Source organism: Morone saxatilis, unplaced genomic scaffold, assembly GCF_004916995.1.
Source record: "Morone saxatilis isolate NCDOM2014 unplaced genomic scaffold, NCSU_SB_2.0 Contig15, whole genome shotgun sequence".
Classification (NCBI taxonomy): Eukaryota; Metazoa; Chordata; class Actinopteri; family Moronidae; genus Morone; species Morone saxatilis.
In genome coordinates this window covers 10,973,344-10,991,234 of record NW_023339707.1, presented here as the reverse complement: position 1 = coordinate 10,991,234, position 17,891 = coordinate 10,973,344, and the positions used below count along the sequence as shown (strand labels likewise).

Below are 17,891 nucleotides of genomic sequence, written 5' to 3'. Positions count from 1 at the left end.
TTTCAAAAAGGTTGGTGACCGCTGGTTTAGACTAACTGTCCCTGTTAAAGAGGAGAAAACCTGTTTGAACTGTGGATTGTAGTGTTTCAGTCAATACCACATTAAAGTCTATTGCCTACTGAGGAACAGGGATTTTACTGAACAAAGAAATCACTGAATTGTAATTTTATAATTTGATATTTAAAAAAAATATATTATTTGATGTCGATGGTAAATAAAAATCGCAAAAACTGTAAGTTCCAAACAAATGAAGTTGAAATTTGATTGAAGTTTTCACAGAGACATAAGGAAGGCATTTCTTTGCCGTTTAATTTCCCAAAACCCTTATCCACAGCCGCCGTATGACATAAAAAGGAAGTGTGTTGGTGAATACTGACAATATGACAGGTATTTCCCTCAATGTTTTAATGTTAGAATAATTTTGTCTGTATCCGCGTAGGTATCACTATGACGAACTGCTTGCGGCAGAGCAGAACAATGATGATGTGGACACAGTCAAGTACGCCAAAAAGAGACGTATACAGGAGAATTATTTTGAAGGTTCATCTCATCACAAAAAGAGAGGTAAGTCATGTGTACGATTGTGTAACTTAAGTATTGTTCTCTCAGTCAACCCCTCCCTTGTCCGATCCCTGATCCCTGACAAGTTGGATCCTGCTTCCACTGTATTCATCATTTACTGTATTCAGTTTAACTCATAACAGGAGACAATGGTTCAAAGGTGTGGTGTAGAGCTGTGTGGTAGGTGACACCCAATCACACCACCTACAGTAAAGACAGGGGAGGTGTCAGACAGCAAGTCACAAGCCTTAGAACGTTAGGGACACAAATAGTGAACATACCGGCCAGGTTTGTTACGACATTCTTCATATTAGTGAGAAGAGGTTTATAACGTGGGAATCTTTGCACTGCACAGAATTATATATATGAGCAGGAGAAGTGAACGCTGTGCCAAGAGTCAATAAGATGTTAGTAAATCAGAACTATTTTCAACACTTAATTACAGTGTGTTTTAAGAGTCAGCAGAGCACTGATTGATCTAGCTGAAGGTTTTCCCAGCACTGCCCACTAACAGAGAGCAAAGACCTCCATCATAATTTAACTAAACTATACACTGAGATTAGAGACATCTGTAACGTCCCTTTTTACATTATTCTTTATGAGAAGGCTCAAACTTAATGTTTCTTGTTGTTTTACCTTACCATTCTCGAAATGTTATATTCTCCTCTCCTTTCAAATTCAATTTCAATCTCCTGTGTTTGATTATCTCATAAAAAAGTCTAATATAAATGCTTAGCTTTCTGATTTCTGACTTCTGTTTCGACAGAAATGATTCCACAAATGTCTGTGTGAAGACATTCACAGACCTAAATTATTTTGTGTGTAAACACAGTTATTCAGGTTGATGAGTATTTTTATTCATAAGATCGGCAGAGCATGCCGTAAATATAAAAAAATGGGAGAATGTTTATAAAAAAGTTCATGGAAATCTAAAAAAAAAAAAAAAAGGCTTTGGGTTTGAATTCTATGTTGTCCTAAGTGACTAGCGATTATTGGCCACAGGAAAATGTGAGTCCCAGTTAAGAAACAGTGCTTTTAAACACTTTGTTAAGACATACAAATTAGATTAAGAACTCTTTTCTCTCTGCATGCTCAGACGGCCTTCAGCTCATGTTGCTGTGTGGAGCTGACGTCCTGGAGTCCTTCGGGATCCCCAACATGTGGAAGCAGGAAGATATCGCTGAGATTGTGGGTCGCTACGGTTTGGTTTGCATCACCCGCAGCGGCAACGACCCCCACAAGTTCATCCACCAATCGGACATGCTGTGGAAGTATCGCAAGAACATCCAAGTGGTCCACGAATGGGTGACCAACGAGATCTCAGCCACTCACGTGCGCCGGGCGCTGCGCAGAGGCCGGAGCGTCAGGTACCTGCTGCCAGACAGTGTGGTTCACTACATACAAGAGAACGACCTCTACAGTGCTGAGACCGAGCGGAAAAATGCAGACGTGGTTCTCGCACCCCTTCAGAGAAACACGGGTGCCTCCTCGAGCTGAAGAAGTTTACTGCTGCGGAAACAGAAGCTGTCTACACGAAGTAAACTGTGGGTTTACTGTGAATTTACAACAAACTAGACACATTTCATAGGGTTTCGTTAAGCTTCCACCAGTGCCTACTCTACAGAATAGTTGTTTCTAATAATGTGTGTTTTTATAAGGTTGTCCTACATAGGCATTTCAGAGAAACGTGATTTAGGAACAGTTTCACTTCACTATAAACTAGCTTGTGTGTGTGTGTGTGTATGGAAATATACAGTAGTCAAAAACTGAAAGCAGCAGTTCAACCGACTGGGAGGTCATCTAAACTGCATTACTAGAAATAAACTAGGGATTCACAATTTTGTGTGAAGTAGACAGCATACTGTATGTTTGGTATTACATGAACTATGATCAGGAACAAATACATTTTAATTGTTTTACTGACATTACCACATTTTTTCCCCACTTGCTTCAATATACTCCTTAACTCACATTTTTTTGTAAGAGAACAGGATTTTTTCCCATTCACTCCTTCAGGCAAAAGCAGGCAATATAACGTGTTTTAAACATGTTTACTTAGTGCTGCAGATTTAAAAATGAAAGTCTGATTTGTATTGAATGTAAATGAAATAAACAACTCTTTGTTTTCCACTATGGGAGCTTTTCATTGCTGTTAGAATGCTATTGTTTCACAGAAAAGAAACTGCTAACATCTTCAGTTAAGAAAGTGACAAATTGACACCTTTGCTATTTGATTAAAATTCTGTTTGCCACGAAGGGGGTTAACTCATCTTTCCTGTAATCATCACTGAAAGAGGATAATGGCTGAAATAACATACATAACAATAAGTGTAGCCAAACTAAAGACTCATTGTGAAAGCAGTGTGCTGAAATGAAAGTATAACTGCTTACAGCACATTAGTATCAGAGTTGGTGCCTAATTCATTTACTTTAAATGTTGCAATGAAGGCATTTGATTAAATCAAAAAGCTAAATCCATCATTCAGACTTAAAAGGCCCAGTGTAAAGTAACTGGGTTAAGACTGTGGCTCATTACATCACAAAATCATGCTTATGGTGTGGAAATGTTGATTAATGTCTGTCAATAATGTGTAGTCTTGGATGGAAAACAACCCCGACAAGGTTTTTCCACATTACATCTTGCAGCTGTTAACCTGCTTTCTGCTTAGTTGATGTCATAAGGACAACAAGTACCTTGTCTCATGTTTGGACGAGCTCCATGGTTTTTATTTTCTTTTAAACTGAAAGTTGCATCAATTGCTTCTACGCTGCATACCAGCGTATTTACCAGAAAGGTGTGTCATTTTTTATAACATCTCCATACAAACAGCAGGTGTTTGACTCCAGTTTGCTTTGCGGTTATTCCACAGTTAGATTAGCTCAATGGAAGAATAGACTTGTATTACACAGATATTGTTAACCTCAACAAAAAAAACAAGTATTTTCTTATCCATAAGTGTATAGTGTAGTTAGTGTAGTTGTGTATGTTATTTTCTTTTTTATTGCTAAAGTTTTGTTGCAGAAAGCTACACTGTATGCACATCTACCCACTGCGTTTAGAAAAAAATAAAATACCAAACACAAAGGATCATAATTAACCTTAATGGAAAAAGCCATCCTCCAAACATAAATGTCAACATATTTGTCCTTGTGTTTATGTTTATTTGTGTGCAATTATTGTGACACCTGAGGGAAATTTTTAAGTGTTTATTTGTAAGTGAACAGTGCAGTGAGACCAGTCTGACCCGTCTGGCTTTGCTCTTGCACAGTGGCAGTGATGAGTGATCACCTCGCCTTATCCTCACATGGCCTTCAGGTGACAGCGAATGAGGTTAGGGCAACACCTACTTTTATACCTCCAGATTTCTCACAAAACAGCAGTTCTTCTCTGAGCTCCTCATCAGGCCAGCAGGTTGAGCATCGCATTTTATTCACACACATCTTAAAAGAAGAAAAAGGTAATCAAAATGCCAGCCAGCCTTTGTGGTACATGGGACATCATCAGCAATGTCAACTTGGAAGGCTACATGATTGCACTGGGTAAGTCTCGTCTTTGTTTTAATCCAACAATGTTGTCAGATATTAAATCTCTGATGAATGATTTGGGATGTCTGCATTTATATTGCACTTATTTTAATTGTGCTCTAAAATGCCTGCAGACACAACATTATATAATAGAGCACTAAGAGTGAAACACATAAAGCATTTGGCTGTGATTTTGTAGCAGTGCTATTCATAGTATGCATGGGACTGTGTGGGGGAGAGAATGTGTTCACAACTTGTGGGTACATTTGTCTACCAGATAGATTTGTGCTGTGTACATTCAGTTAAAACCCATTTCTGTCGTTCCAGGTATCAGCCCTTGCTTACGAAAGATTGCTCTGAAGCTGAAGCTGAGAAAGGTGATTGAGCAGAAGGGGGACCAGTACACCATCAAAACCTCCAGCACCTTCCGAAACTACACCATCCCCTTCAGAGTGGGACAGGAGTTTCCAGAGTTTACCAAGGGGCTGGACAACAGACATGTCAAGGTGAAGATGAATGGCTAATGGCAGATTGTGCTCAAATTTTTAAAAAGTGTAGTGACTGCAAGTGTTTTCTGGACCGTGCTATATGTTTTATATATATATTTTTTTTTACTTTCTTTGTGATTCTAAAACTGATCTGTGTTGTGATTTATTTTCTCTTTGCTGCTCTGATCTGCGCAGTCACTGGTGACATGGGAGGGAAACAAACTGGTGTGTGAACAGACTGGAGAGAAGAAGAACCGGGGTTGGGCTCACTGGATTGAAGAGGACAAGCTACATCTTGTAAGAATATGAATATGTACCATTTAATCCTATTTATTTCACATAATGCACAAAACTAAATTGACTGACTTTATCTCACTTATATTCTTATCTCACATTTTAATGACATTTTATTTAAGATCTGTGACTTATTTCCCCTCAGGAGCTGTACTGTGAAGGAGAAGTCTGCAAGCAGATTTTTAAGAAGAAAGTGAATGAGTGAAGAGGAATAAAAGTTCTATTTCTGGAGAAGATAATCTGTGATGAAAGACATCTTGTGTTAAATCCACCGCTCTAAACCCTTACTGACAAAACCACGCTTAAGGTTTGTGGTATGTTCTCTGTAGTGACTCAGATGTCCTTCCTGTCACGGTACGGATTACCACCACAAGATGGCATCAGCGCATTAGTTTTGTCAGATACTGGTCTACACTGGTCTGCAGTGTAGTGGTGCTTGGGCTCAGACAAAATAAAATACTAAACATCAAGCCCATTTTTGTCTCCTTTCAACTGGCTGAAAAAGAATGTGTCTATGCAGTTTGGTGCAAACTTTTTGTTTAAATATCATCATCATTAAATATCTATTGTCTGATAATTCCAGATACCACACCTTCTTTGCACTGGCTTGTGCTGTCCATCTGACATTTGGTTGAGCTATTTTGAAAAAAATAAAAAACCTCATTCATGGAAATACATGTATACCCGATGTACAACAGAAAGTGGGGTGTAGGGTGTTTGGAAGACTGTTTTGTGTGCATTTTGTATAATAAAATGGGTTCTGAAGTGGCATATTTTGTTGTTCAATCATTCCTTCTTGTCATTCTATCCTTACTAAAATAAACAAACTTATTGTTCTGATTGTGTGCTCACTCATAGATCTGACCTGTGTCGTCATTCAGCCCACTGATGATGATGAGGCAGGAACTGTGATATAATAAATCTGTGATATAACACAATGGGGCCTGACGGTGTATACTGTAGGTAATCTGACATCTATAGCTAACTAGAGCCTTGACTGGTACTAACCTCCAGCAACAGCTGAAGAGTCCAATAAAACCTCTTTGTTGTGACCTTGTGCCCCACAGACCGTGCATGCAGTTGAGTAAATAACTACAGGGTGTGCTGTTTAGGAAACACACGCATGAATCTAAATTAACTCGGAGCAGCTGATGAGACCACGATGAAGCACTGCAAACCATCAAAACTGACACAAAAACACACACAACCAAGTGAAATATAATTATCTGTGCGACACACTGAAGCCTCACACCTCCTCCAGTAGGCTCTTAAGTCACGTGACCTTGTGTAGAACCAAAATGGCCGCCGCTGTATTTTGACGTATAATAGCCAGCTACTTTTCTTTTTGTTTCATTCTTGGTAGAAAACTAGCGAACGGCAGACTTTTTTTTTGGAGGATCTGTATCTTGCCACCCTCCGCAAACCGGTGTCGTAGTTTTTATCTTGACGACAATCCAGACCGACACACATTAGTTGAAGGAGTTAGACTATGCATATTTAGCTCTGATAGAGGCTGGCTGGCTCTGGCTGGCTCACATTAAAGCAGTCCAAAGTGAAATAGATAGCTAACTTAGCTGCGATGGAGGAGCTGAGCGCAGATGAGGTAAGGTGACAATGGGAGAAAATAATAAAAAACAGCTCCAAATGAGTGTCTGAGAATTGAAGCAGCTCCCGTTTTGCTAACGTTACAGTCGAGAGTTTACAAATGTCTTCCTTTACGTCGGACCTCATTTCAAAGGCTCTTGCTGCTAAACGCTAACCTAGCTTAGAGGCTAGCCTACTCTAAAAAGAAGAAATGCATCCGCGATATAAAAACACATTTAGTTAAACATCCGCACAAATAAGTGCGTGTTACCCGACCCGACCCACAGCATGTGTATTTAGAGAGAGTGTGCCCATGTGTCCGGTGAAGGAACTAGAGTAGTTCGTGTGTTTCTGTCACTGTAACTGCTGGTAACGTTCATTTAATGTAGCCGGGGCACAATGCTAGCCGGCTAACGTAATGCTAGAAGCTGTGCATAGCATCGATTCCACGTTAAACAACTACGTTCGTGTATTGTTTTCATTTGGCAGACGCTTTCCACTCGTCGTGCTTTGTCACGTTACGTTATGTTTTGTTTACTCGGCTTCATTTAGCGTTTCTTCTTGCGGCGAGCTAGCTGACAGCTGCTAACGTTGTTTTGCTAACAGACAAAAATTAGCCTGTGAGACGACTCAGCATAAAAAACACCGGGCCACCATTGTGCAATCAACTGTGGGCCGACTGAGTGGACTCTTGAGCTGTTCCCCTCGCACCCCACTAAACATTTTATTAAATATTATTCCTTTGCCACCTTCTATAACCGCATTTAGCTACTCGATCAAATCGGGACCGAGTGTGCTGCTTTACTATAGTCAGTCCTCAGCTGAGTTGCACGATTAGAGCTCTCCTCTGACTTTGTTCCTAATGTAGGTTATAATGTATCCATCCGATAAGGCCTGTCTTTTAGATTTAAGCCTGTGTGACTTCATAACCGATGAATGAAAACCGATCACTGATTGTGTGTACATTGTCTGTAGCTAAGAACCAAAGATGAGTAATAAAAATGGACTTATCACGTTTCTCATTTTGTCCAGGCTGATTGTGCCGAACACTTATCCCGAAATAAAGACTGCTGATTATTTAATTATCTATGTGCACAAGCAACAGCCTTGTTATAATACAAACTTACATTACATGGGGCTGTAGAGTGAGCTTTCATCGCACTTTTAGCCACTGTGTGAATCGTCTTGTGTATTCATTCAAGATTCGTAGAAGGCGACTGGCACGACTGGCAGGTGGACAGACATCACAGCCTAGCACCCCTCTCAGCACACCCCTGACATCACCACAGAGAGAGACCCCCCCTGGACCCCTCCCTGGACCCTCAGGTGCCGTACCCCAGCCCCTGCCACCAGCTGCCTCTCAATCATTGGGGCTCAATGTCCACAGTGGTACCCCCGCCACATCCCCCATGGGCACCTCTGGTAAGAACTGAGTGAGATGTTCAGGTTTTGAGGTGTATTAATTATTGTTATTGCAGGCAATGCTTTAAGTGAAATCTTGTGGTTTGAGGTTTGATGTTAACACGAGGTCAGGATCCAGTCAGCTTGTTCCGGTTGTCACCACAGAGTTATTGTTGTTAACTCTATCATCCTGCTCAAACGTGCCTGTGGTACATTGTCTCCGAGGCTTGAACGATAAACAACCTTGTTTGTTTGAGTGTGAGTGCATTACTGAAAGGGGCCATTATATGTGTGACCTTGATATTTGAGCAGCAACAACCCGTCATACACCCTGAATGACATCAACACAAACAGCAGCAGCGTGTTGTGATCCACAGTGACCCTGTTTGAGGGGCACTTCTGTAGGCTCACTGTACAGAGTGAGAATTGATGCTTCCTGAACTGCTCTAGAAAATACACTGGTGAGCCAGCCATGTATGCATCTGGTGACTTTACTGGGATCTCTTGTTGGTTTTGTTGGGATTTCATGGTGTAGCTGTTCAAGGCTTCTTTTGAGTGCTTGTAGGGCCAGTGGTACTTTTTTAAGATTTGGTTAAAATTTGTACCTCCTTTTATACTAATCAGGATAGGTGATCTGAAAAACACCAATCTGCTCCTTTGCAGTGTGGTTAAATAATTGGTTCTTCCATAAACAATAGTTCTGACATAAAATATAAAACTATAAATAGCTGTGTATTCGTGTGTGTGTGTGTGTGTGTGTGTGTGTGTGTATAATGTTCCTAGTGTTGAGGTATGAAAGTTAATTGCAAATGGTGACAAAAACAAATCTTTTAAACAAACTTTATTAAAAGTGTGATACCATATTATACGAACTAAATCAGTCATCATAGCATAATGAATATAACATAAAAATAACATTAGAGGAAACAACAGACTAAAGTCCCAGGCTGCACAGGTTGTAAGTACACTAATATAAATGAGCTATAATAGATTAGTTTCTAGAGGAGACCTGGAAAATTAAACTGTCTCTGCTAACTGTATCTCCTGTGGTCAGTCTCTCCAAAGTGTGGGGGGTTTTGACAACAGAGATTCAAGCAGTGTAGACTTTAAAAAACAGAAAAGCAAATAAACTTAAACCCTGACACTCTAGCTTTAAGCCAGGCCCACAAAATAACACCAATTCCAGAACTAATAGGCAAAATACTCAAATCAAAATATTATGACACATCTGATATTTATTTTTATTTTTTTGTGCTTCAAAGATGCTCAGTTGTGGTGTTTTGATTTTGCAGGGGTGGCATATGGTAGTCAGAGCAGCGAGGGTGTGAGCTCCCTCTCCAGCTCACCCTCCAACAGCCTTGAGACTCAATCCCAGAGTCTGTCCCGATCGCAGAGTATGGACATTGATACTGCCTCCTGTGAAAAGAGGTAAGAGTTTAGTATTTAGTACCACCCAGCTCAAAGGCTTTTGAAAATATACTTAAAATATATAGTTTTCATTATCGTAGAGAACAGAGGTTGTGGTCATCTTGAATTATCTCAGTTACAATAGAGTCCAATGTCACAGGTTGTTTCTTATATAAATGTGGAACAATACTCAAGGGCACCCTGTTTCTTTTTGAAGTTACTTCAGAAAGGGATTGTCTTCTTCTGATTGTTTGTAGCAAACATGAATGAAAATAAAGGTTTTGGAGCATGGCCACATGTTTTGCTCTTGCAAGATCCGGCTATGAAGTTTGTTGTAAAAGAGATGAGGCAGATGAGATACCTCATGTGAACCGTCGAGGTTTGAGTGTCAGCATGGTCTGTTTAGGGACGTAGAGACGTACTAACTGTGCTTTTCTGTCTTTTTCCAGCATGTCCCAGGTGGATGTGGACTCAGGGATAGAGAACATGGAGGTGGAGGACAGCGATCGCAGGGAGAAGAGGAACTTGACAGAAAAGGTAAACCGCAGCAGTGAATATTAAATGAGACATGTTTTTATCTTTAATTACATGGCCTACTTGACCTTGACCAGTCCCATCTTGAGATCAAGTAAGTCTTTAAATGAGTTAAAAAAAACAGTGTAACAGGATGGTAATTAGGGACTTTCCACGCTATCTTTGGTTTCATTTTCATTTATTTCAGTTTATTGATACACATCTGACTGAGTGTGTGACCAAGAGATAATGAGTATCGTGAAAGTTATGAGACGAGTCATTTCGAGTTACGCTCGTGCATTTGGCATTTACTGTCTAAATGGCTCTAGATTGTGATCAAACCCTCACTGTTGTTTCTTTATTTTTACACATCAGGAAACCTCTGCAAACTCAGATGTCTCAGAAGAACAGGCTCTGCAGCTCATTTGTAAGATCCTCCGCGTATCGTGGAAGGAGCAGGATAGAGATGTCATCTTTCTCCCTTCACTGGCTGCAGAGTTTCACCAGAGCCCTAAAAATGGTATGTCACTGCATACCATCATTATCTCTCCATAACAAGCTGGAACACCTTGCACCCTGTGCAAACTTTAGTGTACGACTGACCAATTCCTGCATTTGATAACTTGACTGTTTTTTTTTTCCTCTTTTCCTCCTCCTTCTAGTATACTCTGACTTCAAAGACCTGATCGGTCAGATCCTGATGGAAGTCTTAATGATGTCCACCCAGTCACGTGTCCACAACCCCTTCGCCAGCTTAACCGCCACCTCTCAGCCAATTGCAGCAGCCAAATCCCCCGACCACCGTCTGACGCTGGTGCAGCCCTCCAGCCAGGGTGGCAGCCCCATGGGCCCCAGTGCGGGATCCTTTGGAGCCAGCTCTCTGTCCAGGCAAGTACCATGACAGTGTAACTCCCAGAGACATATCAAAGCTCTGACTAGGCCACATACACTCCTCCTCAAAGGTGTGCTTTATTGAAATGTAATTGGTATCGTGATTGCAAACTATCATGTTTTGGCTTTGATCAGTTCTGTTTATAAACACATTGTTGTTTGAGTTTTGCCAATCATCATCTCATCAATGTTGTCCACAGTCTGTATGGGTGTGGTAGTCCTCACTCGATGGCTTTGGATGCAGCCAAGAGGACCTCCCCATCTCTCCCCACTCCACCTTCTGTTCCTTCTACACCTTCTACCCCACAATTCATTGTTCCCCCTAGCCCACCCGCTACTGCTACTCCGAGACCCACTCTCAACCCTCCTTCTGCCCCCATGCCCATCTCCCAGCGCTATCGGCCTTACTCTGTCACTTCTCCCTGGGGGGCTCCTTCCCCATCTAGTCCGGGTCATAGAGGATTTAGTTTCTTTGGACCCTCTCCTAGCCCGGCAGGGCCCTCTGTTCCTCCCAACACCCCAGTTCCTGTGCCGCCACCCAGCCCCCAGTCCCTCTCCTTGAGCTCACCTAGGGCTCGAAACCAGCCCTCCTCCACACCCCCTTCCATGGTGCCCCCTTCTCCCAGAACGAATACCCGACAGGCTGCCTTTGCTGCCAGGATCCCACCGTCTAGGTATCTTATCTGCCATGCATGTTGGTTTGTGGTGCATAAGCAGCATACTAAAACGTTAACTTGTTGTGAATCGCCAGATTTGAGGTTGGGTGTGAAAATCTTATCTCCATATTCCTGTTTCATGCAGCCAGTTCTCATTTACACGTAATGATCTCAACTGGGTAAGATTTAGACTGCTAGTCTTAAACAACCTGCTATTTTTGTGTGTCTGTTATAATCTTTAGAAATGGAGAATTCCAGCAGCAGTTGTAAAGAATATACAGTATGTTTTCTGTTGCAAATGCTCAAGTGGTGATTAAAGGTCCACCTTTTAATTAAACTATATATAATTTGTTATTTCAAACATGTATATTTTCAATTTTCAAATACATTACAGATTCAACCTAAAGTTCTATTATATGGGACATTCACAAAATGAACAGGCAATTTATTCTCTTACAGTATTAAGGCTGCTTGCTGCTAACATGTATAATTTTTAAAATATCTAACCCCTTTGCAATGAACTAATATTAGATATAGTTTAACAAACATGTTTTTAGGTTCTACAATGCTGTACAATTCTCGAGCAAATACATACAATGTGGCTTACAACTCTTTGTATTGGCTTGCTCAAGACAAGTTGCTTAAGTGATTGTGACACTCAGTTCAGTTATTGGTGGAAAAAATGTTGTAACAGTGTATAAAAGCTACAGACAAAATAGCATTAATGAATATTTAAAAACGGCAGAAGTAGTAGTCTTCAAGCAAGCATGCAACCCTCCAACATCCTTTCCTCAGTGGTCCCCTCTTCCTTGTCCTCTTTTCTTGTGACTTGTTACCATTCCACATTGGTCTTCATGTTTTTTCACTTCCCTTCTGTCCTCTCATGCTTGCACACCATCCTCTTCTCTTCCAATCTTTCCCTCACTCCTCCTGTCTTTTCCTCGTCGTGTTAGCCCCTTTTCGTTCCTGTTCTATGCCCTCTCTGACATGTCTCAGGACAGCAGTGATGAAGATTCTGAGGAGGAGGAGGATTTTGCACAGATTCAGTTTGGGTCCAGGTACACCGCTGCACGGTGTGTGTATTTTTGTGTGCTTGCTCAGTTATGGGCCCACTGCATGTTCCAGTGGGCCCATGAGGCTTACCACTAACTGCACACAAACACACCAGGGTAGAGTGGTGAAACAGATGTAGGCTTAGCCATCTTTAAGAAAGCTGTAACAGTTTTGGTGATCAGAGGTTTAGACATAAGGCCCTATAACTATAGCTTTTAGTATATAATGTGGTTGTGTTAAATACGGCTCCCACAGAGCTGTAGAAACTCGATAGAACACATTCACTTTCATTGTGGTTTATGTTTGCCAGAGTAACTGAAAGTACCTGCAATTCTGTAACCCTCAACCTTCATAATCCTGTATTTCTTACTGGTCTAAAGGTCCCTATTCATTGGGTAAAGTCAACTGACTTCCATTTATAATGTATGAGTACATGCACGTTATTATGTACAAGATAATCTTAAGCATCTCAGAGGAATGATCTTCAACCCTGAAAGAGCATGTGAACTTCAAGTGAAATATGTAACCTTCTCAGTGCAGCACGAGACTGTCCTATGGTGGACTAGAACTGTTAGTAATGTAATGTGTACGTGAGAAAGGGGAGTCTGATTCCGTGCTCTAATTCGAAGTTTAGTTCAACTTGCATCTCATCTTTATTCAGGAAAAACGGGCATTAATAAAGTTACTTAATTTAACAATATTACCTGTTATGTTGGTTTTATTTGTAGCTCTAAGAAAAATTGTAATCCAGGAGAGAGTTGATATTCCTACATTGCCTGTGTCCAACGGACAAACAAAGTACATTTTATTACTTCCTGAGGTTTGTCATGCTTTGAAGCAGCTCACATACAGGTTTTGCGGTTACAGCTGACCACTAACAGCAATTTAAACTGTTGTCACCATATTTGTCAGTTAAATGTGCCAAGCTGAATCCTAATATCAGCTTCAAAGATTGGCTGCAAACAGCTCTTGAATATTTAATATTAAATATTTTTTCCTTTTTCAAGAGCCCAGTACTGAGATGCTGCAATGCCACCACTAATGCCTTTATAATTTGTTTCTTTCAGGACCCTTGAGAGTGGGTTTGATTTTGTTAACCATACATACATTGTTTGATGGAAATTGTATCTCTCTCTCTGTGCAGTGATGTTTCCTGTTATTTAACGAGCTCCTCTCTGTTCTTGTTTTTTGTGTTTTACCCTTTTGTTTATAGTCTTGGTGCATGTGGAGGGGGGATGTCCTGCGATTCAGCGAGCGACCGCTTCACCATTGAAGCGTGCAAAGAGACAGAGATGCTGAACTACCTCATTGAGCGTTTTGACAGTGTTGGCATGGAAGAGAGGAAAGCTCCCAAGGTAACTTTATTCAGATGATTTATGCTAAAATATGGTGTTCTTTTCTTTTCATCTTTTTAGAGATTTAATCCAATCTTTAAGATTGCAATGATCCCTCTTATAGTAACGGCTGAAAAGTTCTTTTCATCTAATTCACCATGTCTAAATTGATTACAAAATGTCTTGAGGGCAGAAGGACAGTCTGTACTTCAGAGACTCGCTGCAGGCCAGATGGTCTGGAAATGAGCGAAGGTTTTGCACGTCAAAGAACACTGTGATTCAACAGAGCCTGGAGAGAGTTTCTGTGAAATTGACAGCATACATTTTTATCACACCTCCGACCGTTTTCTCTCTACATCTATCCTGTTCGTTTCTCTCTCAGATGTGTAGCCAACCAAATGTCAGCCAGCTTCTCAGCAACATTCGCTCTCAGTGTATTTCAAACGTTGCCCTGGTCCTGCAAGGCACCCTGACCCAGCCTCGGTAAGAAAGCCTGCCACACACTGTGACAATGTTTGGGTTATTGTCTGTTATAATATTTCTGTTACATTCTGTTCCTTTCCATTCAAGTCTCCATAGCAACTACTTTTTCACCTTGACTCAAGACACTTTAAGTTTAATTTGAGCACAATGCTTCTCTGTTTTCTCCATGTAGGAGCCCCCTCCAGCAGTCTTTGCTGGTACCTTATATGCTGTGTCGGAACCTCCCATATGGCTTTATTCAAGAGCTAGTGCGTATTACCCACCAGGAGGAAGAGGTGTTCAGACAGGTGGGAGCACCGAGGTCTATTTATGATACATTTGTTTACATTTATTCAGTTTCACTAAGTGGGGATAGAAAGACTTCTGTAGGCCAGTGGAGCTACAGTGTACTGAGTTTTATTTTTATTAAAAAACAAAATATATCTGCATGTAAGAATTAACTTATGAGGTAGGGATTTACTGTGTCTATGTACATGAAGCACCTTCACAGTGATGAAGAAATTGGAATAATTCAGGCAAACATCCACAACATCTAAAAGCTGATATTGGCACTGATGTACATGTTGACTATCTTATTTTTCAGATCTTCATCCCCATCCTCCATGGACTGGCTCTTGCAGTCAAAGAATGTTCCTTTGACAGTGACAACTTTAAATTCCCCCTCATGGTAAGGAGTTGTTGTCCTGGCCTGACCTGTTCTGTAGTACCAGGCAGGAGATGAGACACAGTGTAGTTACAGTTACCGGGGATGCACAGTACAGCATGGTTTAATGAGGTCTTGACAGCCTGTCAGTCAACCTGTCTATTCAGTAGATGGACAGCTCTAGATGTACAGTATGTGTGCAGATGTGCTTAAATATGCAGTATAATAGTGTTCCCATTCTGCTGCTGCCTCTCCTAATGGATAGGTATGGTGATGCTTTTTTGCTACTTTGAGACAATCTTAACTGAATCCTGAGTCAAGCACTGGCATTCATGGTGGCATACACAATAATAAACTACTATAATATAATTTGGGACCTCTATGAATTTGGTGTATTCAAGTATATTTTGAACAACTTGCACTGTTATTTTGTGTTACAGGCTGCTTGTTAAAGAATGTTGTTGGTTTTAATTTGCTTCTTAAAATTGTAACAAGAAAATAATCTCTTGAATAATCTCAAACTTGCATTTGCTAATTTTATCAAAGTTCAGTCGTCATACCACGTTAACCTAATTTATCTGTAAACCAAGCATGTGAGTTTGAGGGAACTCTCAATTGGAGCATTGTTTTAGTGTTTTTTTTTTTGTTTGTTTTGTTTTTAACAGGCATTAGCTGAGCTTTGTGAAATCAAGTATGGAAAGACTCACCCAGTGTGCAGTTTGGTGAGTATACAGCTGGATGGTCGAAGCTACATTGTGGCACTGAAGTGTTAACGATTGTGTCCTCATAGTTCAGATTATTTTGGCTTTTCAGTTCAAGTCACCAAACAGTTTAGTTCCATAAGGTATTTCCCTGAGACGTGTGAATGTATATGCAAGTCTGGTTATTGTCTTTGTTGTTTATACCTTCATCATACCAGCATGTCCAGTTGACATCAGCACAGAAAAATTTGTTCTGCTTATTTTATTCATGATACTCAAGTCTTCCTCCTTCCTCCTGCTCACAGAAGAAGGGCAAGACAAAATTCCCCTACGCATAAAAAAGAGCTGGTCCTATATTTAACAACATAACTTCTCAAATCAGAGTTGTTTGAGTTTGTGTAGTTGCTTGTTAACTGTGTGGTAATTCATTATTTTCATCATCATTTGTATTTCACTGGAATTTGCTACCACCACTAGACAATAAAATGTGTTAAATGTTTGTGGATTGACAACACACAAAAAAACATGTGACCTCCCTATATAATATGGCGTCTGATTCATCACACGACTCTTCTGCTGCAGGCGACCGTCGCTGCCTCTTTGGTGTCCCAAACCTCTGAGCCCCGGTTGTGGCAGAGAGATCCAGAGATTGTCCTACCTGGGAGCCTTCTTCAGCCTCTCTGTGTTTGCTGAGGATGATGTGAGTTGCCCGATCAGATAAATAATTAACATAACTCAGCAGCATCAGATTTGCAATTTATTCTCGTACTTCAAGATGCTGCCAAATCCTGAAAAGCCTCTGAGAGTCTAAGGCCGACTCAATACAATAATACTGCGAAAGCCAAACGCTGCAATTTGTTTAATGCACAGACAGTCTTTGAGGGACTAACTTACCACTTTATCTTTAGACCAAAGTTGGAGACAAGTATTTCTCTGGCCCTGCCATCACGATGGAGAACACGCGAGTCGTCAGCCAAACATTGCAGCACTACCTGGAATCAGCAAGGGTGAGTGTCGGCCTTATAATGAATGTGTTCAATGGTTGTCCTCATATAGAATTATGTGTTTTAAATGATTTGTCATCTTTTTTTTTTTTATTTCTTTTTCAGGGTGACCTGTTCAAAGTTCTCCATAACATCCTATTAAATGGAGAAACGCGCGAGTCAGCTCTTAATTACATGGCAGCTCTAGTAAACTACAATGTGAAGAAAGCCCAGATGCAGGTAAGTTGCAAAGTCATTCAGTCCACCACCAGAAGAATAGTTTGAGTTCCCAGACACATTTGAGACGAAGTAGTAGTTTTAGTGTTTGCGATGTTTTTTTTTTTAAATTTTGGAAAAAGTGAAAATGTTATTTTGTGTCATTGTGTCAGCTGAATATTAATTTGTAATTGTTTGGATTCACCTGTTTTTCTCCTAGACTGATGACAAGCTGGTGTCAGCAGACGGTTTCATGCTCAACTTCTTATGGGTGCTGCAACAGTTGAGCATGAAGATTAAGCTGGAGACAGTGGACCCATACTACATTTTTCATCCACGGTGTCGCCTTGTTGTCAGCCTAGAAGAGACGCGTCTGAAAGCCACCATGGAGGAGCTCAAGAGCTGGCTGAGTGAGCTGCGTATGTTAGAATAAATAAAAATACACAAACTCACATTTACGTGAAGTTTGAAGTGAGTAACATTTGAGTAAATGCAAGTCGACGACATCGTTCATAGACTGTTGCCTTTTTAAATTGCACGTAGAGGAGCCCTTCATCTATGTGTTACTATCTCTGTATTCCATCTGCCTTTGCTTTATTTGGAGTTGTTTAAATAATAATAGCAGCAACACAATTTGAAGTAATTCATAGAAATCAGTCACATATGACCTAATTTGACACGATACACTAGCCTAAGCTGATATTTAACTGTAAAAAACTGACTGACTGATGGTGGTACGTGTTTCTGTATTGGAAATAATGAATTCTATTTGTTCACACGGACAGATGAAGACCCCACCAAGTTCTCAGAACCCAAGTTCCCCACAGAGTGTTTCTTCTTGACACTGCACACTCACCATCTGTCCATCCTGCCTGGCTGCAGACGCTACATCCGCAGGTTGCGAGCCATCCGTGAACTGAACAGGTACAAACACACACACAGACAAGTCTTCAGGGCCTGCTCAATCTGTGTATTAATGGATTTTTTTCCTATTTTAGGACTGTGGAGGAGCTGAAGAACAGTGAAAGCCAATGGAAAGATTCTCCCCTGGCTAGCCGACATAGAGAGATGCTCAAGCGATGCAAAACACAGCTCAAGGTCAGTTTGGCATCCTGGTAGATGCAGCCACTGTCTTTGATGGATTGATGGATGGATTGA

General features: G+C 40.8%; 3 protein-coding genes across 4 annotated transcripts in view; all 3 read left to right on the top strand.

The window, feature by feature from the left end:
• Positions 1 to 2,694, top strand: part of LOC118324302 (nicotinamide/nicotinic acid mononucleotide adenylyltransferase 1-like) — a 5,757-nt gene extending 3,063 nt beyond the window's left edge. The window contains exons 4-5 of the mRNA XM_035656572.1: positions 440 to 564; positions 1,658 to 2,694. Of these exons, the coding sequence (XP_035512465.1) occupies positions 440 to 564; positions 1,658 to 2,058 (526 nt within the window). The 3' untranslated portion in view covers positions 2,059 to 2,694. The remainder of the gene's footprint in view (positions 1 to 439; positions 565 to 1,657) is intronic.
• Positions 2,695 to 3,904: 1,210 nt separating this feature from the next.
• On the top strand, positions 3,905 to 5,639 carry rbp7a (retinol binding protein 7a, cellular). Its single transcript, XM_035656577.1, has 4 exons — positions 3,905 to 4,101; positions 4,414 to 4,592; positions 4,770 to 4,871; positions 5,014 to 5,639. The coding sequence occupies exons 1-4, from the start codon at positions 4,029 to 4,031 to the stop codon at positions 5,071 to 5,073; spliced, it is 414 nt and encodes a 137-aa protein (XP_035512470.1). The 5' UTR covers positions 3,905 to 4,028; the 3' UTR covers positions 5,074 to 5,639.
• Positions 5,640 to 6,146: 507 nt separating this feature from the next.
• ube4b (ubiquitination factor E4B, UFD2 homolog (S. cerevisiae)) overlaps positions 6,147 to 17,891 on the top strand; it is a 17,775-nt gene continuing 6,030 nt past the window's right edge. The window contains exons 1-19 of one of the 2 annotated variants that reach the window (XM_035656413.1): positions 6,147 to 6,471; positions 7,655 to 7,874; positions 9,146 to 9,281; positions 9,710 to 9,797; positions 10,149 to 10,293; positions 10,436 to 10,661; positions 10,865 to 11,338; positions 12,274 to 12,378; positions 13,587 to 13,728; positions 14,090 to 14,190; positions 14,363 to 14,477; positions 14,774 to 14,857; positions 15,499 to 15,566; positions 16,117 to 16,234; positions 16,443 to 16,541; positions 16,644 to 16,757; positions 16,954 to 17,152; positions 17,519 to 17,657; positions 17,732 to 17,831. In XM_035656413.1, the coding sequence (XP_035512306.1) occupies positions 6,448 to 6,471; positions 7,655 to 7,874; positions 9,146 to 9,281; positions 9,710 to 9,797; positions 10,149 to 10,293; positions 10,436 to 10,661; positions 10,865 to 11,338; positions 12,274 to 12,378; positions 13,587 to 13,728; positions 14,090 to 14,190; positions 14,363 to 14,477; positions 14,774 to 14,857; positions 15,499 to 15,566; positions 16,117 to 16,234; positions 16,443 to 16,541; positions 16,644 to 16,757; positions 16,954 to 17,152; positions 17,519 to 17,657; positions 17,732 to 17,831 (2,697 nt within the window). In that variant the 5' untranslated portion in view covers positions 6,147 to 6,447. The remainder of the gene's footprint in view (positions 6,472 to 7,654; positions 7,875 to 9,145; positions 9,282 to 9,709; positions 9,798 to 10,148; positions 10,294 to 10,435; positions 10,662 to 10,864; positions 11,339 to 12,273; positions 12,379 to 13,586; positions 13,729 to 14,089; positions 14,191 to 14,362; positions 14,478 to 14,773; positions 14,858 to 15,498; positions 15,567 to 16,116; positions 16,235 to 16,442; positions 16,542 to 16,643; positions 16,758 to 16,953; positions 17,153 to 17,518; positions 17,658 to 17,731; positions 17,832 to 17,891) is intronic. The other variant, XM_035656414.1, reaches the window with a different exon arrangement.

What these genes read in the sequence shown, in the direction of transcription:
- rbp7a (XM_035656577.1), top strand. Translation starts at nt 4,029, where the DNA reads ATGCCAGCCAGCCTTTGTGGTACATGGGACATCATCAGCAATGTCAAC. An exon ending in TGGACAACAGACATGTCAAG is followed by an intron (nt 4,593 to 4,769) that starts GTGAAGATGAAT and finishes TGATCTGCGCAG; the next exon opens with TCACTGGTGACATGGGAGGG. An exon ending in AAGAGGACAAGCTACATCTT is followed by an intron (nt 4,872 to 5,013) that starts GTAAGAATATGA and finishes ATTTCCCCTCAG; the next exon opens with GAGCTGTACTGTGAAGGAGA.